Source organism: Chiloscyllium plagiosum, unplaced genomic scaffold, assembly GCF_037043375.1.
Source record: "Chiloscyllium plagiosum isolate Xiang-an unplaced genomic scaffold, Cpla_swu_hap1 HiC_scaffold_14, whole genome shotgun sequence".
NCBI classification, from domain to species: domain Eukaryota; kingdom Metazoa; phylum Chordata; class Chondrichthyes; order Orectolobiformes; family Hemiscylliidae; genus Chiloscyllium; species Chiloscyllium plagiosum.
This window is the reverse complement of record NW_028270152.1, coordinates 27,216,332-27,240,345: the sequence shown is the minus strand read 5'-3', so window position 1 is coordinate 27,240,345 and position 24,014 is coordinate 27,216,332. Positions and strand designations below refer to the sequence as shown.

Here is a 24,014-nt window from a genome sequence, read left to right as displayed (position 1 = left end):
CCCATCCCCTCCACTACCGCCCTCCCCTCCACCCCCCCATCCCCTCCACTACCGCCCTCCCCTCCACCCCCCCATCCCCTCCACTACCGCCCTCCGCTCCACCCCCCCATCCCCTTCCACTACCGCCCTCCGCTCCACCCCCCCATCCCCTTCCACTACCGCCCTCCGCTCCACCCCCCCATCCCCTTCCACTACCGCCCTCCCCTCCACCCCCCCATCCCCTCCACTACCGCCCTCCCCTCCACCCCCCATCCCCTCCACTACCGCCCTCCCCTCCACCCCCCCATTCCCTCCACTACCGCCCTCCCCTCCACCACCGCCCTCCCCTCCACCCCCCCATCCCCTCCACTACCGCCCTCCCCTCCACCCCCGCCCTCCCCTCCACCACCACACTCCCCTCCACCACCACACTCCCCTCCACCACCACACTCCCCTCCACCACCACACTCCCCCCCCGCCCTCCCCTCCACCCCCCCATCCCCTCCACCCCCCCATCCCCTCCACCCCCCCATCCCCTCCACTACCAACCTCCCCTCCACCCCCCATCCCCTCCACTACCACCCTGCCCTCCACCACCACCCTCCCCTCCACCCCCCCATCCCCTCCACCACCACCCTCCCCTCCACCCCCCCATCCCCTCCACCACCACCCTCCCCTCCACCCCCCCATCCCCTCCACCACCACCCTCCCCTCCACCCCCCCATCCCCTCCACCACCACCCTCCCCTCCACCCCCCCATCCCCTCCACCCCCCCATCCCCTCCACCACCACCCTCCCCTCCACCCCCCCATCCCCTCCACCACCACCCTCCCCTCCACCACCACCCTCCCCTCCACCCCCCCATCCCCTCCACCCCCCCATCCCCTCCACCACCGCCCTCCCCTCCACCACCGCCCTCCCCTCCACCACCGCCCTCCCCTACACCCCCGCCCTCCCCTACACCCCCGCCCTCCCCTACACCCCCGCCCTCCCCTACACCCCCGCCCTCCCCTACACCCCCGCCCTCCCCTACACCCCCGCCCTCCCCTACACACCCACCTCCCCTCCACCACCACCCTCCCCTCCACCACCACCCCCCCCCTCCACCACCACCCCCCCCCTCCACCACCACCCCCCCCCTCCACCACCACCCCCCCCCTCCACCCCCGCCCTCCACCCCCACCCTCCCCTCCACCACCACCCTCCCCTCCACCACCACCCTCCCCTCCACCCCCCCATCCCCTCCACCCCCCCATCCCCTCCACTACCAACCTCCCCTCCACCCCCCATCCCCTCCACCCCCCATCCCCTCCACTACCAACCTCCCCTCCACCCCCCATCCCCTCCACCACCCCCCATCCCCTCCACCACCCCCCATCCCCTCCACCACCACCCTCCCCTCCACCACCACCCTCCCCTCCACCACCACCCTCCCCTCCACCACCACCCTCCCCTCCACCACCACCCTCCCCTCCACCACCACCCTCCCCTCCACCACCACCCTCCCCTCCACCACCACCCTCCCCTCCACTACCACCCTCCCCTCCACTACCACCCTCCCCTCTACCCCCATCCCCTCCACCACCACCCTCCCCTCCACCACCACCCTCCCCCCCACCCCCCCATCCCCTCCACCACCACCCTCCCCTCCACCACCACCCTCCCCTCCACCACCACCCTCCCCTCCACCACCACCCTCCCCTCCACCCCCCCATCCCCTCCACTACCGCCCTCCCCAACACCCCCCCATCCCCTCCACTACCGCCCTCCCCTCCACCCCCCCATCCTATCCACTACCGCTCTCCCCTCCACTACCGCCCTCCCCTCCACTACCGCCCTCCCCTCCACCCCCCCATCCCCTCCACCCCCCCATCCCCTCCACTACCGCCCTCCCCTCCACCCCCCATCCCCTCCCCTCCACCCCCCCATCCCCTCCACCACCACCCTCCCCTCCACCACCACCCTCCCCTCCACCCCCCCAACCCCCCCATCCCCTCCACCACCCCATCCCCTCCACTACCACCCTCCCCTCCACCCACCCATCCCCTCCACCCACCCATCCCCTCCACTACCGCCCTCCCCTCCACCCCCATTCCCCTCCACTACCGCCCTCCCCTCCACCCCCCATCCCCTCCACTACCGCCCTCCCCTCCACCCCCCATCCCCTCCACTACCGCCCGCCCCTCCACCCCCCATCCCCTCCACTACCGCCCTCCCCTCCACCCCCCATCCCCTCCACTACCGCCCTCCCCTCCACCCCCCATCCCCTCCACTACCGCCCTCCCCTCCACCCCCCCATCCCCTCCACTACCGCCCTCCCCTCCACCCCCCATCCCCTCCACTACCGCCCTCCCCTCCACTACCGCCCTCCCCTCCACTACCGCCCTCCCCTCCACTACCACCCTCCGCTCCACCCCCCATCCCCTCCACTACCGCCCTCCCCTCCACCCCCCCATCCCCTCCACTACCGCCCTCCCCTCCACTACCGCCCTCCCCTCCACTACCGCCCTCCCCTCCACCCCCCCATCCCCTCCACTACCGCCCTCCCCTCCACCCCCCCATCCACTCCACTACCGCCCTCCCCTCCACCCCCCCGTCCCCTCCACTCCCGCCCTCCCCTCCACCCCCCGTCCCCTCCACTACCGCCCTCCCCTCCACCCCCCCGTCCCCTCCACTACCGCCCTCCCCTCCACCCCCCCATCCCCTCCACTACCGCCCTCCCCTCCACTACCGCCCTCCCCTCCACTACCACCCTCCCCTCCACCCCCCATCCCCTCCACTACCGCCCTCCCCTCCACCCCCCCATCCCCTCCACTACCGCCCTCCCCTCCACTACCGCCCTCCCCTCCACTACCGCCCTCCCCTCCACCCCCCCATCCCCTCCACTACCGCCCTCCCCTCCACCCCCCCATCCACTCCACTACCGCCCTCCCCTCCACCCCCCCGTCCCCTCCACTCCCGCCCTCCCCTCCACCCCCCGTCCCCTCCACTACCGCCCTCCCCTCCACCCCCCCGTCCCCTCCACCACCGCCCTCCCCTCCACCCCCCCGTCCCCTCCACTACCACCCTCCCCTCCACCCCCCCATCCCCTCCACCACCACCCTCCCCTCCACCACCACCCTCCCCTCCACCCCCCCATACCCTCCACCACCACCCTCCCCTCCACCCCCCCATCCCCTCCACTCGCCCATCCCCTCCACCCCCCCCATCCCCTCCACCCCCCCATCCCCTCCACCCCCCCCATCCCCTCCACTACCGCCCTCCCCTCCACCCCCCCATCCCCTCCACCCCCCCATCCCCTCCACCCCCCCATTCCCTCCACTACCGCCCTCCCCTCCACCCCCCATCCCCTCCACTACCGCCCTCCCCTCCACTACCGCACTCCCCTCCACCCCCCCATCCCCTCCACTATCGCCCGCCCCTCCACCCCCCCATCCCCTCCACTACCGCCCTCCCCTCCACCCCCCATCCCCTCCACTACCGCCCTCCCCTCCACCCCCCCATCCCCTCCACCACTGCCCTCCCCTCCACCCCCCCATCCCCTCCACTACCGCCCTCCCCTCCACCCCCCCATCCCCTCCACTACCGCCCTCCCCTCCACCACTGCTCTCCCCTCCACCCCCCAACCCCTCCACTACCGCCCTCCCCTCCACTACCGCCCTCCCCTCCACTACCGCCCTCCCCTCCACTACCGCCCTCCCCTCCACCCCCCCATCCCCTCCACTACCGCCCTCCCCTCCACCCCCCCATCCACTCCACTACCGCCCTCCCCTCCACTCCCCCGTCCCCTCCACTACCGCCCTCCCCTCCACCCCCCGTCCCCTCCACGACCGCCCTCCCCTCCACCCCCCCGTCCCCTCCACCACCGCCCTCCCCTCCACCCCCCCGTCCCCTCCACTACCGCCTTCCCCTCCACCCCCCCATCCCCTCCACCCCCCCATCCCCTCCACTGCCGCCCTCCTCTCCACCCCCCCATCCCGTCCACTACCGCCCTCCCCTCCACCCCCCCATCCCCTCCACTACCGCCCTCCCCTCCACCCCCCCATCCCCTCCACTACCGCCCTCCCCTCCACCCCCCCATCCCGTCCACTACCGCCCTCCACTCCACCCCCCCATCCCCTCCACTACCGCCCTCCCCTCCACCCCCCCATCCCGTCCACTACCGCCCTCCACTCCACCCCCCCATCCCCTCCACTACCGCCCTCCCCTCCACCCCCCCATCCCCTCCACCCCCCCATCCCCTCCACTGCCGCCCTCCTCTCCACCCCCCCATCCCGTCCACTACCGCCCTCCCCTCCACCCCCCCATCCCCTCCACTACCGCCCTCCCCTCCACCCCCCCATCCCCTCCACTACCGCCCTCCCCTCCACCCCCCCATCCCGTCCACTACCGCCCTCCACTCCACCCCCCCATCCCCTCCACTACCGCCCTCCCCTCCACCCCCCCATCCCGTCCACTACCGCCCTCCACTCCACCCCCCCATCCCCTCCACTACCGCCCTCCCCTCCACCCCCCCATCCCCTCCACCCCCCCATCCCCTCCACTACCGCCCTCCCCTCCACTACCGCCCTCCCCTCCACCCCCCCATCCCCTCCACCACCGCCCTCCCCTCCACCCCCCATTCCCCTCCACCACCGCCCTCCCCTCCACCCCCCCATCCCCTCCACCACCGCCCTCCCCTCCACCCCCCCATTCCCTCCACTACCGCCCTCCCCTCCACTACCGCCCTCCCCTCCACCCCCCCATCCCCTCCACTACCGCCCTCCCCTCCACCCCCCCATCCCCTCCACTACCGCCCTCCCCTCCACCCCCCCATCCCCTCCACTACCGCCCTCCCCTCCACCCCCCCATCCCCTCCACTACCGCCCTCCCCTCCACCCCCCCATCCCCTCCACTACCGCCCTCCCCTCCACTCCCCCATCCCCTCCACTACCGCCCTCCCCTCCACCCCCCCATCCCCTCCACTATCGCCCTCCCCTCCACCCCCCCATCCCCTCCACCCCCCCATCCCCTCCACTGCCGCCCTCCCCTCCACCCCCCCATCCCCTCCACCCCCCCATCCCCTCCACTGCCGCCCTCCTCTCCACCCCCCCATCCCGTCCACTACCGCCCTCCCCTCCACCCCCCCGTCCCCTCCACTAACGGCCTCCCCTCCACCCCCCCATCCCGTCCACTACCGCCCTCCACTCCACCCCCCCATCCCCTCCACTACCGCCCGCCCCTCCGCCCCCCCATCCCCTCCACCCCCCCATCCCCTCCACTACCGCCCTCCCCTCCACCCCCCCATCCCCTCCACTACCGCCCTCCCCTCCACCACCGCCCTCCCCTCCACCACCGCCCTCCCCTCCACCACCGCCCTCCCCTCCACCCCCCCATCCCCTCCACCACCGCCCTCCCCTCCACCCCCCCATCCCCTCCACCACCGCCCTCCCCTCCACCCCCCCATCCCCTCCACCACCGCCCTCCCCTCCACCCCCCCATCCCCTCCATCACCGCCCTCCCCTCCACCCCCCCATCCCCTCCACTACCGCCCTCCCCTCCACCCCCCATCCCCTCCACTACCGCCCTCCCCTCCACCCCCCCACCCCTCCACTACCGCCCTCCCCTCCACCCCCCCATCCCCTCCACTACCGCCCTCCCCTCCACCCCCCATCCCCTCCACTACCGCCCTCCCCTCCACCCCCCCATCCCCTCCACTACCGCCCTCCCCTCCACCCCCCCATCCCCTCCACTACCGCCCTCCCCTCCACCCCCCCATCCCCTCCACTACCGCCCTCCCCTCCACCCCCCCATCCCCTCCACTACCGCCCTCCCCTCCACCCCCCCATCCCCTCCACTACCGCCCTCCCCTCCACCCCCCCATCCCCTCCACTACCGCCCTCCCCTCCACCCCCCCATCCCCTCCACTACCGCCCTCCCCTCCACCCCCCCATCCCCTCCACTACCGCCCTCCCCTCCACCCCCCCATCCCCTCCACCACCGCCCTCCCCTCCACCCCCGCCGTCCCCTCCACCCCCGCCGTCCCCTCCACCCCCGCCCTCCCCTCCACCCCCCCATCCCCTCCACCACCACCCTCCCCTCCACCCCCCCATCCCCTCCACTACCACCCTCCCCTCCACCCCCCATCCCCTCCACTACCACCCTCCCCTCCACCCCCCATCCCCTCCACCACCACCCTCCCCTCCACCCCCCATCCCCTCCACCAGCACCCTCCCCTCCACCCCCCCATCCCCTCCACTACCACCCTCCCCTCCACCCCCCCATCCCCTCCACTACCACCCTCCCCTCCACCCCCCCATCCCCTCCACCACCACCCTCCCCTCCACCACCACCCTCCCCTCCACCACCACCCTCCCCTCCACCACCACCCTCCCCTCCACCACCACCTTCCCCTCCACCCCCCATCCCCTCCACTACAGCCCTCCCCTCCACCCCCCCATCCCCTCCACTACAGCCCTCCCCTCCACGCCCCCATCCCCTCCACTACCGCCCTCCCCTCCACCCCCCCATCCCCTCCACCCCCCATCCTCTCCACTACCGCCCTCCCCTCCACTACCGCCCTCCCCTCAACTACCGCCCTCCCCTCCACCACCATTCCCCTCCACTACCACCCTCCCCTCCACCCCCCCAACCCCTCCACTACCGCCCTCCCCTCCACTACCGCCCTCGCCTCCACCCCCCCATCCACTCCACCCCCCCATCCCCTCCACCACCACCCTCCCCTCCAACCCCCCATCCCCTCCACCCCCCCATCCCCTCCACCACCACCCTCCCCTCCACCCCCCCATCCCCTCCACCCCCCCATTCCCTCCACCACCACCCTCCCCTCCACCCCCACCTCCCCTCCACCACCACCCTCCCCTCCACCACCCCCATCCCCTCCACACCCCCATCCCCTCCACTACCGCCCTCCCCTCCACCCCCCATCCCCTCCACGCCCCCATCCCCTCCACTACCGCCCTCCCCTCCACCATTCCCCTCCACTACCGCCCTCCCCTCCACCCCCCCATCCCCTCCACTACCGCCCTCCCCTCCACTACCGCCCTCCCCTCCACCCCCCCGTCCCCTCCACTACCGCTCTCCCCTCCACCCCCCGTCCCCTCCACCCCCCCATCCCCTCCACTACCGCCCTCCCCTCCACCCCCCCGTCCACTCCACTACCGCCCTCCCGTCCACCCCCCCGTCCCCTCCACTACCGCCCTCCCCTCCACCCCCCCATCCCCTCCACTACCGCCCTCCCCTCCACTACCGCCCTCCCCTCCACCCCCGCGTCCCCTCCACTACCGCCCTCCCCTCCACCCCCCGTCCCCTCCACTACCGCCCTCCCCTCCACCCCCCCGTCCCCTCCACTACCGCCCTCCCCTCCACCCCCCCGTCCACTCCACTACCGCCCTCCCCTCCACCCCCCCGACCACCCCACTACCGCCCTCCCCTCCACCCCCCCGTCCACTCCACTACCGCCCTCCCCTCCACCCCCCGTCCCCTCCACCCGCCCATCCCCTCCACTACCGCCCTCCCCTCCACCACCATTCCCCTCCACTACCGCCCTCCCCTCCACCCCCCCGTCCCCTCCACTACCGCCCTCCCCTCCACCCCCCCGTCCCCTCCACTACCGCCCTCCTCTCCACCCCCCGTCCCCTCCACTACCGCCCTCCCCTCCACCCCCCCGTCCCCTCCACCACCGCCCTCCCCTCCACCCCCCCGTCCCCTCCACCACCGCCCTCCCCTCCACCCCCCCGTCCCCTCCACCACCGCCCTCCCCTCCACCCCCCCGTCCCCTCCACCACCGCCCTCCCCTCCACCCCCCCGTCCCCTCCACCACCGCCCTCCCCTCCACCCCCCCGTCCACTCCACCACCGCCCTCCCCTCCACCCCCCGTCCACTCCACTACCGCCCTCCCCTCCACCCCCCCCGACCACCCCACTACCGCCCTCCCCTCCACCCCCCCGTCCACTCCACTACCGCCCTCCCCTCCACCCCCCGTCCCCTCCACTACCGCCCTCCCCTCCACTCCCTCCGTCCCCTCCACCACCGCCCTCCCCTCCACCCCCTCCGTCCCCTCCACCACCGCCCTCCCCTCCACCCCCTCCGTCCCCTCCACCACCGCCCTCCCCTCCACCCCCCCGTCCCCTCCACCACCGCCCTCCCCTCCACCCCCCGTCCCCTCCACCACCGCCCTCCCCTCCACCCCCCCGTCCCCTCCACCACCGCCCTCCCCTCCACCCCCCCGTCCCCTCCACCACCGCCCTCCCCTCCACCCCCCCGTCCCCTCCACCACCGCCCTCCCCTCCACCCCCCCCGTCCCCTCCACCACCGCCCTCCCCTCCACCCCCCCGTCCCCTCCACCACCGCCCTCCCCTCCACCCCCCCGTCCCCTCCACCACCGCCCTCCCCTCCACCCCCCCGTCCCCTCCACCACCGCCCTCCCCTCCACCCCCCCGTCCCCTCCACCACCGCCCTCCCCTCCACCCCCCCGTCCCCTCCACCCCCCGTCCCCTCCACCCCCCCATCCCCTCCACCACCGCCCTCCCCTCCACCACCGCCCTCCCCTCCACCACCGCCCTCCCCTCCACCACCGCCCTCCCCTCCACCACCGCCCTCCCCTCCACCACCGCCCTCCCCTCCACCACCCCATCCCCTCCACTACCGCCCTCCCCTCCACCCCCCCATCCCCTCCACTACCGCCCTCCCCTCCACCCCCCCATCCCCTCCACTACCGCCCTCCCCTCCACCCCCCATCCCCTCCACCCCCCATCCCCTCCACCACCGCCCTCCCCTCTACCCCCCCATCCCCTCCACCACCGCCCTCCCCTCCACCCCCCCATTCCCCTCCACTACCGCCCTCCCCTGCACCCCCCCATCCCCTCCACTACCGCCCTCCCCTCCACTACCGCCCTCCCCTCCACCCCCCCGTCCCCTCCACTACCGCCCTCCCCTCCACCCCCCCGTCCCCTCCACCACCGCCCTCCCCTCCACTCCCCCATCCCCTCCACCACCGCCCTCCCGTCTACCCCCCCATCCCCTCCACCACCGCCCTCCCCTCCACCCCCCCATTCCCCTCCACTACCGCCCTCCCCTGCACCCCCCCATCCCCTCCACTACCGCCCTCCCCTCCACTACCGCCCTCCCCTCCACCCCCCGTCCCCTCCACTACCGCCCTCCCCTCCACCCCCCCGTCCCCTCCACCACCGCCCTCCCCTCCACCCCCCCGTCCCCTCCACCACCGCCCTCCCCTCCACCCCCCCGTCCCCTCCACCCCCCCGTCCCCTCCACCACCGCCCTCCCCTCCACCACCGCCCTCCCCTCCACCACCGCCCTCCCCTCCACCACCGCCCTCCCCTCCACCCCCCCATCCCCTCCACTACCGCCCTCCCCTCCACCCCCCATCCCCTCCACCCCCCATCCCCTCCACCACCGCCCTCCCCTCTACCCCCCCATCCCCTCCACCACCGCCCTCCCCTCCACCCCCCCATTCCCCTCCACTACCGCCCTCCCCTGCACCCCCCCATCCCCTCCACTACCGCCCTCCCCTCCACTACCGCCCTCCCCTCCACCCCCCCGTCCCCTCCACTACCGCCCTCCCCTCCACCCCCCCGTCCCCTCCACCACCGCCCTCCCCTCCACCCCCCCGTCCCCTCCACCACCGCCCTCCCCTCCACCCCCCCGTCCCCTCCACCACCGCCCTCCCCTCCACCCCCCCGTCCCCTCCACCACCGCCCTCCCCTCCACCCCCCAGTCCCCTCCACCCCCCCATCCCCTCCACCACCGCCCTCCCCTCCACCACCGCCCTCCCCTCCACCACCGCCCTCCCCTCCACCACCGCCCTCCCCTCCACTACCGCCCTCCCCTCCACTACCGCCCTCCCCTCCACCCCCCCATCCCCTCCACTACCGCCCTCCCCTCCACCCCCCCATCCCCTCCACTACCGCCCTCCCCTCCACCCCCCATCCCCTCCACCCCCCATCCCCTCCACCACCGCCCTCCCCTCTACCCCCCCATCCCCTCCACCACCGCCCTCCCCTCCACCCCCCCATTCCCCTCCACTACCGCCCTCCCCTGCACCCCCCCATCCCCTCCACTACCGCCCTCCCCTCCACTACCGCCCTCCCCTCCACCCCCCCGTCCCCTCCACTACCGCCCTCCCCTCCACCCCCCGTCCCCTCCACCCCCCCATCCCCTCCACTACCGCCCTCCCCTCCACCACCATTCCCCTCCACTACCGCCCTCCCCTCCACCCCCCCATCCCCTCCACTACCGCCCTCCCCTCCACTACCGCCCTCCCCTCCACCCCCCCGTCCCCTCCACTACCGCCCTCCCCTCCACCCCCCGTCCCCTCCACTACCGCCCTCCCCTCCACCCCCCCGTCCACTCCACTACCGCCCTCCCCTCCAACCCCCCGACCACCCCACTACCGCCCTCCCCTCCACCCCCCCGTCCACTCCACTACCGCCCTCCCCTCCACCACCGCCCTCCCCTCCACCACCGCCCTCCCCTCCACCCCCCCATCCCCTCCACTACCGCCCTCCCCTCCACCCCCCCATCCCCTCCACTACCGCCCTCCCCTCCACCCCCCATCCCCTCCACCCCCCATCCCCTCCACCACCGCCCTCCCCTCCACCCCCCCATCCCCTCCACCACCGCCCTCCCCTCCACCCCCCCATTCCCCTTCACTACCGCCCTCCCCTCCACCCCATCCCCTCCACTACCGCCCTCCCCTCCACTACCGCCCTCCCCTCCACCCCCCCGTCCCCTCCACTACCGCCCTCCCCTCCACCCCCCGTCCCCTCCACCCCCCCATCCCCTCCACTACCGCCCTCCCCTCCACCACCATTCCCCTCCACTACCGCCCTCCCCTCCACCCCCCCATCCCCTCCACTACCGCCCTCCCCTCCACTACCGCCCTCCCCTCCACCCCCCCGTCCCCTCCACTACCGCCCTCCCCTCCACCCCCCCGTCCACTCCACTACCGCCCTCCCCTCCACCCCCCCGTCCACTCCACTACCGCCCTCCCCTCCACCCCCCCCGACCACCCCACTACCGCCCTCCCCTCCACCCCCCCGTCCACTCCACTACCGCCCTCCCCTCCACCCCCCCGTCCCCTCCACCACCGCCCTCCCCTCCACCCCCCCGCTCCCCTCCACCCCCCCGTCCCCTCCACCACCGCCCTCCCCTCCACCCCCCGTCCCCTCCACCACCGCCCTCCCCTCCACCCCCCCGTCCCCTCCACCACCGCCCTCCCCTCCACCCCCCCGTCCCCTCCACCACCGCCCTCCCCTCCACCCCCCCGTCCCCTCCACCACCGCCCTCCCCTCCACCCCCCCGTCCCCTCCACCACCGCCCTCCCCTCCACCCCCCCGTCCCCTCCACCACCGCCCTCCCCTCCACCCCCCCGTCCCCTCCACCACCGCCCTCCCCTCCACCCCCCCGTCCCCTCCACCACCGCCCTCCCCTCCACCCCCCCGTCCCCTCCACCACCGCCCTCCCCTCCACCCCCCCGTCCCCTCCACCACCGCCCTCCCCTCCACCCCCCCGTCCCCTCCACCACCGCCCTCCCCTCCACCCCCCCGTCCCCTCCACCACCGCCCTCCCCTCCACCCCCCCGTCCCCTCCACCACCGCCCTCCCCTCCACCCCCCCGTCCCCTCCACCACCGCCCTCCCCTCCACCCCCCCGTCCCCTCCACCACCGCCCTCCCCTCCACCCCCCCGTCCCCTCCACCACCGCCCTCCCCTCCACCCCCCCGTCCCCTCCACCACCGCCCTCCCCTCCACCCCCCCGTCCCCTCCACCACCGCCCTCCCCTCCACCCCCCCGTCCCCTCCACCACCGCCCTCCCCTCCACCCCCCCGTCCCCTCCACCACCGCCCTCCCCTCCACCCCCCCGTCCCCTCCACCCCCCCATCCCCTCCACCACCGCCCTCCCCTCCACCACCGCCCTCCCCTCCACCACCGCCCTCCCCTCCACCACCGCCCTCCCCTCCACCACCGCCCTCCCCTCCACCCCCCCATCCCCTCCACTACCGCCCTCCCCTCCACCCCCCCATCCCCTCCACTACCGCCCTCCCCTCCACCCCCCATCTCCTCCACCCCCCCATCCCCTCCACTACCGCCCTCCCCTCCACCCCCCCATCCCCTCCACTACCGCCCTCCCCTCCACCCCCCATCCCCTCCACCCCCCATCCCCTCCACCACCGCCCTCCCCTCCACCCCCCCATCCCCTCCACCACCGCCCTCCCCTCCACCCCCCCATCCCCTCCACCCCCCCATCCCCTCCACCCCCCCATCCCCTCCACCACCTCCCTCCCCTCCACCACCTCCCTCCCCTCCACCACCTCCCTCCCCTCCACCCCCCCATCCCCTCCACCACCGCCCTCCCCTCCACCACCGCCCTCCCCTCCACCACCGCCCTCCCCTCCACTACCGCCATCCCCTCCACCCCCCCATCCCCTCCACTACCGCCCTCCCCTCCACCCCCCCATCCCCTCCACTACCGCCCTCCCCTCCACCCCCCATCCCCTCCACCCCCCATCCCCTCCACCACCGCCCTCCCCTCCACCCCCCCATCCCCTCCACCACCTCCCTCCCCTCCACCCCCCCATCCCCTCCACCACCGCCCTCCCCTCCACCACCGCCCTCCCCTCCACCACCGCCCTCCCCTCCACCACCGCCCTCCCCTCCACCACCGCCCTCCCCTCCACCACCGCCCTCCCCTCCACCCCCCCATCCCCTCCACTACCGCCCTCCCCTCCACCCCCCCATCCCCTCCACTACCGCCCTCCCCTCCACCCCCCCATCCCCTCCACTACCGCCCTCCCCTCCACCCCCCCATCCCCTCCACTACCGCCCTCCCCTCCACCCCCCATCCCCTCCACCCCCCGTCCCCTCCACCACCGCCCTCCCCTCCACCCCCCGTCCCCTCCACCACCGCCCTCCCCTCCACCCCCCCGTCCACTCCACCACCGCCCTGCCCTCCACCCCCCGTCCCCTCCACCACCGCCCTCCCCTCCACGCCCCCGTCCCCTCCACCACCGCCCTCCCCTCCACCCCCCCGTCCCCTCCACCCCCCCGTCCCCTCCACAACCGCCCTCCCCTCCACAAACGCCCTCCCCTCCACAACCGCCCTCCCCTCCACCCCCCATCCCCTCCACTACCGCCCTCCCCTCCACCCCCCCATCCCCTCCACTACCGCCCTCCCCTCCACCCCCCCATCCCCTCCACTACCGCCCTGCCCTCCACCCCCCCATCCCCTCCACCCCATCCCCTCCACCACCGCCCTCCCCTCCACCCCCCCATCCCCTCCACTACCGCCCTCCCCTCCACCCCCCCATCCCCTCCACCACCGCCCTCCCCTCCACCCCCCATCCCCTCCACCCCCCCATCCCCTCCACCCCCCCATCCCCTCCACCCCCCCATCCCCTCCACCCCCCCATCCCCTCCACCACCCCCCTCCCCTCCACCACCTCCCTCCCCTCCACCACCTCCCTCCCCTCCACCACCTCCCTCCCCTCCACCCCCCATCCCCTCCACCACCGCCCTCCCCTCCACCACCGCCCTCCCCTCCACCACCGCCCTCCCCTCCACCACCGCCCTCCCCTCCACCCCCCCATCCCCTCCACTACCGCCCTCCCCTCCACCCCCCCATCCCCTCCACTACCGCCCTCCCCTCCACCCCCCCATCCCCTCCACTACCGCCCTCCCCTCCACCCCCCATCCCCTCCACCCCCCATCCCCTCCACCACCGCCCTCCCCTCCACCCCCCCCGTCCCCTCCACCACCGCCCTCCCCGCCACCCCCACGTCCCCTCCACCACCGCCCTCCCCTCCACCACCGCCCTCCCCTCCACCACCGCCCTCCCCTCCACCCCCCCGTCCCCTCCACCACCGCCCTCCCCTCCACCCCCCCGTCCCCTCCACCACCGCCCTCCCCTCCACCCCCCGTCCCCTCCACCACCGCCGTCCCCTCCACCCCCCCGTCCCCTCCACCCCCCCATCCCCTCCACCACCGCCCTCCCCTCCACCACCGCCCTCCCCTCCACCCCCCCATCCCCTCCACCCCCTCCACTACCGCCCTCCCCTCCACCCCCCATCCCCTCCACTACCGCCCTCCCCTCCACCCCCCCATCCCCTCCACTACCGCCCTCCCCTCCACCCCCCCATCCCCTCCACTACCGCCCTACCCTCCACCCCCCATCCCCTCCACCCCCCATCCCCTCCACCACCGCCCTCCCCTCCACCCCCCCATCCCCTCCACCACCGCCCTCCCCTCCACCCCCCCATCCCCTCCACCCCCCCATCCCCTCCACCACCTCCCTCCCCTCCACCACCGCCCTCCCCTCCACCACCGCCCTCCCCTCCACCACCGCCCTCCCCTCCACCACCGCCCTCCCCTCCACCACCGCCCTCCCCTCCACCCCCCCATCCCCTCCACACCCCCATCCCCTCCACTACCGCCCTCCCCTCCACTACCGCCCTCCCCTCCACCACCCCCGTCCCCTCCACCACCGCCCTCCCCTCCACCCCCCCGTCCCCTCCACCACCGCCCTCCCCTCCACCCCCCCGTCCCCTCCACCACCGCCCTCCCCTCCACCCCCCCGTCCCCTCCACCACCGCCCTCCCCTCCACCCCCCCGTCCCCTCCACCACCGCCCTCCCCTCCACCCCCCCGTCCCCTCCACCACCGCCCTCCCCTCCACCCCCCCGTCCCCTCCACCACCGCCCTCCCCTCCACCCCCCCGTCCCCTCCACCACCGCCCTCCCGTCCACCCCCCCGTCCCCTCCACCACCGCCCTCCCCTCCACCCCCCCGTCCCCTCCACCACCGCCCTCCCCTCCACCCCCCCGTCCCCTCCACCCCCGCCCTCCCCTCCACCCCCGCCCTCCCCTCCACCCCCCCGTCCCCTCCACCACCGCCCTCCCCTCCACCCCCCCGTCCCCTCCACCACCGCCCTCCCCTCCACCCCCCCGTCCCCTCCACCACCGCCCTCCCCTCCACCCCCCCGTCCCCTCCACCACCGCCCTCCCCTCCACCACCGCCCTCCCCTCCACCACCGCCCTCCCCTCCACCACCGCCCTCCCCTCCACCCCCCATCCCCTCCACTACCGCCCTCCCCTCCACCCCCCCATCCCCACCACCCCCCCATCCCCTCCACTACCGCCCTCCCCTCCACCCCCCCATCCCCTCCACTACCGCCCTCCCCTCCACCCCCCATCCCCTCCACTACCGCCCTCCCCTCCACCCCCCATCCCCTCCACCCCCCATCCCCTCCACCACCGCCCTCCCCTCCACCCCCCCATCCCCTCCACCACCGCCCTCCCCTCCACCCCCCCATCCCCTCCACCACCGCCCTCCCCTCCACCCCCCCATCCCCTCCACCACCTCCCTCCCCTCCACCACCTCCCTCCCCTCCACCACCTCCCTCCCCTCCACCACCTCCCTCCCCTCCACCCCCCCATCCCCTCCACAACCACCCTCCCCTCCACAACCACCCTCCCCTCCACAACCACCCTCCCCTCCACAACCACCCGCCCCTCCACAACCACCCTCCCCTCCACAACCACCCTCCCCTCCACCCCCCCATCCCCTCCACTACCGCCCTCCCCTCCAACCCCCATCCCCTCCACTACCGCCCTCCCCTCCACCCCCCCATCCCCTCCACTACCGCCCTCCCCTCCACCCTCCATCCCCTCCACCCCCCCGTCCCCTCCACCACCGCCCTCCCCTCCACCCCCCCGTCCCCTCCACCACCGCCCTCCCCTCCACCCCCCCGTCCCCTCCACCACCGCCCTCCCCTCCACCCCCCCGTCCCCACCACCACCGCCCTCCCCTCCACCCCCCCGTCTCCTCCACCACCGCCCTCCCCTCCACCCCCCCGTCCCCTCCACCACCGCCCTCCCCTCCACCCCCGCGTCCCCTCCACCACCGCCCTCCCCTCCACCCCCCCGTCCCCTCCACCCCCCCATCCCCTCCACCACCGCCCTCCCCTCCACCACCGCCCTCCCCTCCACCACCGCCCTCCCCTCCACCACCGCCCTCCCCTCCACCCCCCATCCCCTCCACCACCGCCCTCCCCTCCACCCCCCCATCCCCTCCACCACCGCCCTCCCCTCCACCCCCCCATCCCCTCCACCACCTCCCTCCCCTCCACCTCCCTCCCCTCCACCACCTTCCTCCCCTCCACCCCCCCATCCCCTCCACCACCTCCCTCCCCTCCACCACCTTCCTCCCCTCCAGCCCCCCATCCCCTCCACCACCGCCCTCCCCTCCACCACCGCCCTCCCCTCCACCACCGCCCTCCCCTCCACCACCGCCCTCCCCTCCACCACCGCCCTCCCCTCCACCCCCCCGTCCCCTCCACCACCGCCCTCCCCTCCACCCCCCCGTCCCCTCCACCACCGCCCTCCCCTCCACCCCCCCGTCCCCACCACCACCGCCCTCCCCTCCACCCCCCCGTCCCCTCCACCCCACCGTACCCTCCACCACCGCCCTCCCCTCCACCCCCCCGTCCCCTCCACCACCGCCCTCCCCTCCACCACCGCCCTCCCCTCCACCACCGCCCTCCCCTCCACCACCGCCCTCCCCTCCACCCCCCCATCCCCTCCACCACCGCCCTCCCCTCCACCCCCCCATCCCCTCCACCACCTCCCTCCCCTCCACCACCTTCCTCCCCTCCACCCCCCCATCCCCTCCACCACCTCACCCCTCCACCACCGCCCTCCCCTCCACCCCCCCGTCCCCTCCACCCCACCGTACCCTCCACCACCGCCCTCCCCTCCACCCCCCCGTCCCCTCCACCACCGCCCTCCCCTCCACCACCGCCCTCCCCTCCACCACCGCCCTCCCCTCCACCACCGCCCTCCCCTCCACCCCCCCATCCCCTCCACCACCGCCCTCCCCTCCACCCCCCCATCCCCTCCACCACCGCCCTCCCCTCCACCCCCCCATCCCCTCCACCACCTCCCTCCCCTCCACCACCTTCCTCCCCTCCACCCCCCCATCCCCTCCACCACCTCACCCCTCCACCACCTTCCTCCCCTCCACCCCCCCATCCCCTCCACCCCCCCATCCCCTCCACCACCGCCCTCCCCTCCACCACCGCCCTCCCCTCCACCACCGCCCTCCCCTCCACCACCGCCCTCCCCTCCACCACCGCCCTCCCCTCCACCCCCCCATCCCCTCCACTGCCGCCCTCCCCTCCACCCCCCATCCCCTCCACTACCGCCCTCCCCTCCACCCCCCATCCCCTCCACTACCGCCCTCCCCTCCACCCCCCCATCCCCTCCACCCCCCATCCCCTCCTCCACCGCCCTCCCCTCCACCCCCCCATCCCCTCCACCACCTCCCTCCCCTCCACACCCCCATCCCCTCCACCACCTCCCTCCCCTCCACCCCCCCATCCCCTCCACCACCTCCCTCCCCTCCACCACCCCATCCCCTCCACCACCTCCCTCCCCTCCACCACCTCCCTCCCCTCCACCACCCCATCCCCTCCACCACCTCCCTCCCCTCCACCCCCCCATCCCCTCCACCACCACCCTCCCCTCCACCACCACCCTCCCCTCCACCACCACCCTCCCCTCCACCACCACCCTCCCCTCCACCACCACCCTCCCCTCCACCACCACCCTCCCCTCCACCACCACCACCCTCCCCTCCACCACCACCACCCTCCCCTCCACCACCACCACCCTCCCCTCCACCACCACCCTCCCCTCCACCACCACCCTCCCCTCCACCACCACCCTCCCCTCCACCACCACCCTCCCCTCCACCACCACCCTCCCCTCCACCACCACCCTCCCCTCCACCCCCCCGTCCCCTCCACCACCGCCCTCCCCTCCACCCCCCCGTCCCCTCCACCACCGCCCTCCCCTCCACCCCCCCGTCCCCTCCACTACCGCCCTCCCCTCCACCCCCCCGTCCCCTCCACTACCGCCCTCCCCTCCACCCCCCATCCCCTCCACCCCCCATCCCCTCCACCCCCCATCCCCTCCACCACCGCCCTCCCCTCCACCCCCCCGTCCCCTCCACCACCGCCCTCCCCTCCACCACCTCCCTCCCCTCCACCACCTCCCTCCCCTCCACCCCCCATCCCCTCCACCCCCCCATCCCCTCCACCACCGCCCTCCCCTCCACAACCACCCTCCCCTCCACAACCACCCTCCCCTCCACCACCGCCCTCCCCTCCACCCCCCCATCCTCTCCACTACCGCCCTCCCCTCCACCCCCCATCCCCTCCACTACCGCCCTCCCCTCCACCCCCCCATCCCCTCCACTACCGCCCTCCCCTCCACCCCCCATCCCCTCCACCCCCCCGTCCCCTCCACCACCGCCCTCCCCTCCACCCCCCCGTCCCCTCCACCACCGCCCTCCCCTCCACCCCCCCGTCCCCACCACCACCGCCCTCCCCTCCACCCCCCCGTCCCCTCCACCACCGCCCTCCCCTCCACCCCCCCGTCCCCTCCACCACCGCCCTCCCCTCCACCCCCCCCGTCCCCTCCACCCCCCCATCCCCTCCACAACCGCCCTCCCCTCCACAACCGCCCTCCCCTCCACAACCGCCCTCCCCTCCACCCCCCATCCCCTCCACCACCGCCCTCCCCTCCACCCCCCCATCCCCTCCACCACCTCCCTCCCCTCCACCACCTTCCTCCCCTCCACCCCCCCATCCCCTCCACCACCTCCCTCCCCTCCACCCCCCCATCCCCTCCACCACCTCCCTCCCCTCCACCACCTTCCTCCCCTCCACCACCTTCCTCCCCTCCACCCCCCCATCCCCTCCACCCCCCCATCCCCTCCACCACCGCCCTCCCCTCCACCACCGCCCTCCCCTCCACCACCGCCCTCCCCTCCACCCCCCCATCCCCTCCACTACCGCCCTCCCCTCCACCCCCCATCCCCTCCACCCCCCATCCCCTCCACCCCCCATCCCCTCCACCCCCCATCCCCTCCACCACCGCCCTCCCCTCCACCCCCCCGTCCCCTCCACCACCGCCCTCCCCTCCACCACCTCCCTCCCCTCCACCACCTCCCTCCCCTCCACCCCCCATCCCCTCCACCCCCCCATCCCCTCCACCACCGCCCTCCCCTCCACAACCACCCTCCCCTCCACAACCACCCTCCCCTCCACCACCGCCCTCCCCTCCACCCCCCCATCCTCTCCACTACCGCCCTCCCCTCCACCCCCCATCCCCTCCACTACCGCCCTCCCCTCCACCCCCCCATCCCCTCCACTACCGCCCTCCCCTCCACCCCCCATCCCCTCCACCCCCCCGTCCCCTCCACCACCGCCCTCCCCTCCACCCCCCCGTCCCCTCCACCACCGCCCTCCCCTCCACCCCCCCGTCCCCACCACCACCGCCCTCCCCTCCACCCCCCCGTCCCCTCCACCACCGCCCTCCCCTCCACCCCCCCGTCCCCTCCACCACCGCCCTCCCCTCCACCCCCCCGTCCCCTCCACCCCCCCATCCCCTCCACCACCGCCCTCCCCTCCACAACCGCCCTCCCCTCCACAACCGCCCTCCCCTCCACCCCCCATCCCCTCCACCACCGCCCTCCCCTCCACCCCCCCATCCCCTCCACCACCTCCCTCCCCTCCACCACCTTCCTCCCCTCCACCCCCCCATCCCCTCCACCACCTCCCTCCCCTCCACCACCTTCCTCCCCTCCACCCCCCCATCCCCTCCACCCCCCCATCCCCTCCACCACCGCCCTCCCCTCCACCACCGCCCTCCCCTCCACCACCGCCCTCCCCTCCACCACCGCCCTCCCCTCCACCCCCCCATCCCCTCCACTACCGCCCTCCCCTCCACCCCCCATCCCCTTCACCCCCCCGTCCCCTCCACCACCGCCCTCCCCTCCACCCCCCCGTCCCCTCCACCACCGCCCTCCCCTCCACCCCCCCCGTCCCCTCCACCACCGCCCTCCCCTCCACCCCCCCGTCCCCTCCACCACCGCCCTCCCCTCCACCCCCCCGTCCCCTCCACCACCGCCCTCCCCTCCACCCCCCCGTCCCCACCACCACCGCCCTCCCCTCCACCCCCCCGTCCCCTCCACCACCGCCGTCCCCTCCACCACCGCCCGTCCCCTCCACCCCCCCATCCCCTCCACCACCGCCCTCCCCTCCACCACCGCCCTCCCCTCCACAACCGCCCTCCCCTCCACAACCGCCCTCCCCTCCACCCCCCATCCCCTCCACCACCGCCCTCCCCTCCACCCCCCCATCCCCTCCACCACCGCCCTCCCCTCCACCCCCCCATCCCCTCCACCACCTCCCTCCCCTCCACCACCTTCCTCCCCTCCACCCCCCCATCCCCTCCACCCCCCCATCCCCTCCACCACCTCCCTCCCCTCCACCACCTCCCTCCCCTCCACCACCTCCCTCCCCTCCACCACCTTCCTCCCCTCCACCCCCCCATCCCCTCCACCCCCCCATCCCCTCCACCACCGCCCTCCCCTCCACCACCGCCCTCCCCTCCACCCCCCCATCCCCTCCACTACCGCCCTCCCCTCCACCCCCCCATCCCCTCCACTACCGCCCTCCCCTCCACCCCTCCCCTCCACTACCGCCCTCCCCTCCACCCCTCCCCTCCACTACCGCCCTCCCCTCCACCCCCCATCCCCTCCACCCCCCATCCCCTCCTCCACCGCCCTCCCCTCCACCCCCCCATCCCCTCCTCCACCGCCCTCCCCTCCACCACCTCCCTCCCCTCCACCCCCCCATCCCCTCCACCCCCCCATCCCCTCCACCACCTCCCTCCCCTCCACCCCCCATCCCCTCCACCACCTCCCTCCCCTCCACCCCCCCATCCCCTCCACCACCTCCCTCCCCTCCACCCCCCCATCCCCTCCACCACCTCCCTCCCCTCCACCCCCCCATCCCCTCCACCACCCCCCTCCCCTCCACCACCCCCATCCCCTCCACCACCCCCATCCCCTCCACCACCTCCCTCCCCTCCACCACCTCCCTCCCCTCCACCCCCCCATCCCCTCCACCACCTCCCTCCCCTCCACCCCCCCATCCCCTCCACCACCTCCCTCCCCTCCACCACCTCCCTCCCCTCCACCCCCCCCTCCCCTCCACCACCACCACCCTCCCCTCCACCACCACCACCCTCCCCTCCACCACCACCACCCTCCCCTCCACCACCACCACCCTCCCCTCCACCACCACCACCCTCCCCTCCACCACCACCACCCTCCCCTCCACCACCACCACCCTCCCCTCCACCCCCCCCCTCCCCTCCACCCCCCCATCCCCTCCACCCCCCCATCCCCTCCACTACCACCCTCCCCTCCACCACCTCCCTCCCCTCCACCCCCCCATCCCCTCCACTACCACCCTCCCCTCCACCCCCCCATCCCCTCCACTACCACCCTCCCCTCCACCCCCCCATCCCCTCCACTACCACCCTCCCCTCCACCACCTCCCTCCCCTCCACCCCCCCATCCCCTCCACTACCTCCCTCCCCTCCACCCCCCCATCCCCTACACTACCACCCTCCCCTCCACCCCCCCATCCCCTACACTACCACCCTCCCCTCCACCCCCCATCCCCTACACTACCACCCTCTCCTCCACCCCCCCATCCCCTACACTACCACCCTCCCCTCCACCCCCCCATCCCCTCCACTACCACCCTCCCCTCCACCCCCCCATCCCCTCCACTACCTCCCTCCCCTCCACCCCCCCATCCCCTCCACTACCACCCTCCCCTCCACCCCCCCATCCCCTCCACTACCACCCTCCCCTCCACCACCACCCTCCCCTCCACCCCCCCATCCCCTCCACTACCACCCTCCCCATCCCCATTACCCCCTCTTCCCTCCACAACGCCCCCCCACCCACCCCACATGGAAACAGACCCTTCGGTCCAACTCGTCCATGTTGACCAGATATCCCAACCCAGTCTGGTCCCACCTGCCAGCACCCGGCACATATCCCTCCAAACCCTTCCTATTCACAAACCCACCCAGACCCCGTATCCCTCTTCCCTCCACACCCACCTGTCACCTCCAGCCCTCTTCCCTCCATCTCCTTTCACTCCACTGCCCCATCTCTTCCGTCCATCCCTTATCCCTCCACCCCATCCCCCCTTACCCCTCTCCTCCAACCCGCCCCCTGTTCTCAGTTCTTTCCTCCCTCCCCGTTCTTTCTTAGCCCCAAATCCCTTCCTGCTAACCTCCCCCTCCCATCTGATCTGACCTGATCTGATCCTCTCCTCTGGCGACTGGCGACCCCCAGCCCCAGAGTTTGCCCTCGGCCTCCCCGGGCCCGCAACGGGCGATATAAAGGATGAATGTGGGTGGGGGGGAGCACGCGGGTCACCTACCGGTGAGGTGCTCATCCTGCCTGCTGGGCTCGAGCCCGTGCCGTTACCGCCTGGGCCCAGCGCTCCCGCCGTCTCCCTGGTTACCCCGCCGCCGCCGCTAAGCCACGCCCCTTCCTGCCTTAAAGGCACAGGCCACATTGCAGTCTGCCGACGTATATCAGTCATTCAACCTGCTCTTGTGGCACAATGATAGTGTCCCTTCTCCTGCACTGGGCCTCAACACCCACCTGCTCCACTGGAGTGTCATAACATCTCTGAACAGGTTGATTAGAAAATATCTAGAAGGCTTATGGCCAAGTGCTACAGAAAAGATGGATGTTTGATAACCAGTGTGGACATAAGGGGCTGAGGAGTCTGTTTCTGTGCTGGAAATTTTCTCAGCTGAAAGGGCCTCTTGCAGCACAGTATTTCTGTGAGCCAGGTAGTTCAGCTTCAAGTCCTCTCTTCCCTCCACCTCCACATCATCTCTAACCCTCTTCCCTGTATCCCCATCGCCCCTTAACCCTCTTCCCCCCACCATCCCTTTCAACTCTTCCCTCCATGCCCCATCACCCCCTACCCCACTTCCCTCCACTGCCCAACACCCCTACCCCTCTTCCCTCCACCCTATCACACCTACTCCGCTTCCCTCCACCCCATCACCCCCTACTACGCTTCCCTCCACCCCATCACCCCCTACTCCGCTTCCCTCCACCCCTACCCCTCTTCCCTCCACTCCCATCACCCCCACCCCTCTTCCTTCCACTGCCCATCACTCCTACCTCTCTTCTGTCCGCCCCTCTTCCTTCCACCCCATCACCCCCACCCCTCTTCCTTCCACTGCCCATCACTCCTACCCCTCTTCCCTCCACCCCATCAACCCCTACCCCTCTTCCCTCCACCACTCATCATCCCTACTCCATAGTGCATGTCATAACACGTCTGAGCAGCTCGCTACTTTGAAGTTACATTTTCCTCGAAGTTTTCTGACATAACAAGAAAATGTTTCTTGTTAGCATGTTCACAGCCAGAGGATGAAGTGGAACTGGGGAACTGTACTGCTCTGAGCCAGCATGAACAGTGCTGTTTGAGAGAGAGAGATTGAGAGTGTGCATATGGCAACACATGGTACTGAGTGTGGATCTCAGGATGTGGCTCTCTGTGGAACTTTGAACATCACGGATATACTTGTGAGCCTAGGTGTATTCAAAACACAAAGGATGACACTTGAACACTGTAAACGGGTTAGGATCTCAAAGGAGTGAGATCTAACACATGGTCCTTCTCAAAATTTCTGCTACATTGCCAATCATATCAATATACTGTAACCTGTAATTGATTGTTCACATGTAAAAACATGTCAGTAAATTCTTCGAGTTAAACCAGGAAGGAGTTTTGCTTTGCCATCCTAGACAAAGCAGGTCCTGGAGTTTTCTACACTAAAAGAGGATGGCGGCAGCAACCTTCATCATGAACAGCAGCTTAGCTTGTATAAAGAGCTGGCAAACCATACAATGGCTATCAGGCATGCTCTCTTTTTAGTTAATGCAATATGTGACTCGTTATGTCAAGTTTAAAAGAGAGAGAAAAGAAAATATACTTAATAGGAATGTAAATGGACAGGAAGAAAGTGATTTTTGCCAACCGAGAAAACTAGCAAAAGTTAACCAGCAATTTTTTTTTAAAAGCTTGATGAATCAGGGAACGGTCAGTACAAAAAGCTTTAGATAGGT

The 24,014-nt window shown here is 73.1% G+C and overlaps 1 protein-coding gene across 5 annotated transcripts in view; it reads right to left on the bottom strand.

Moving 5' to 3' along the window:
- LOC122558936 (POC1 centriolar protein homolog A-like) overlaps positions 1-22,357 on the bottom strand; it is a 189,520-nt gene extending 167,163 nt beyond the window's left edge. For 3 of the 5 annotated variants that reach the window (XM_087994247.1, XM_087994243.1, XM_087994245.1), the window contains exon 1: positions 22,303-22,357. In XM_087994247.1, coding sequence (XP_087850373.1) covers positions 22,303-22,317 — 15 coding nt within the window. In that variant the 5' untranslated portion in view covers positions 22,318-22,357. The remainder of the gene's footprint in view (positions 1-22,302) is intronic. The other 2 variants (XM_087994244.1, XM_087994246.1) reach the window with 2 other exon arrangements.
- Positions 22,358-24,014: the final 1,657 nt, after the last annotated feature.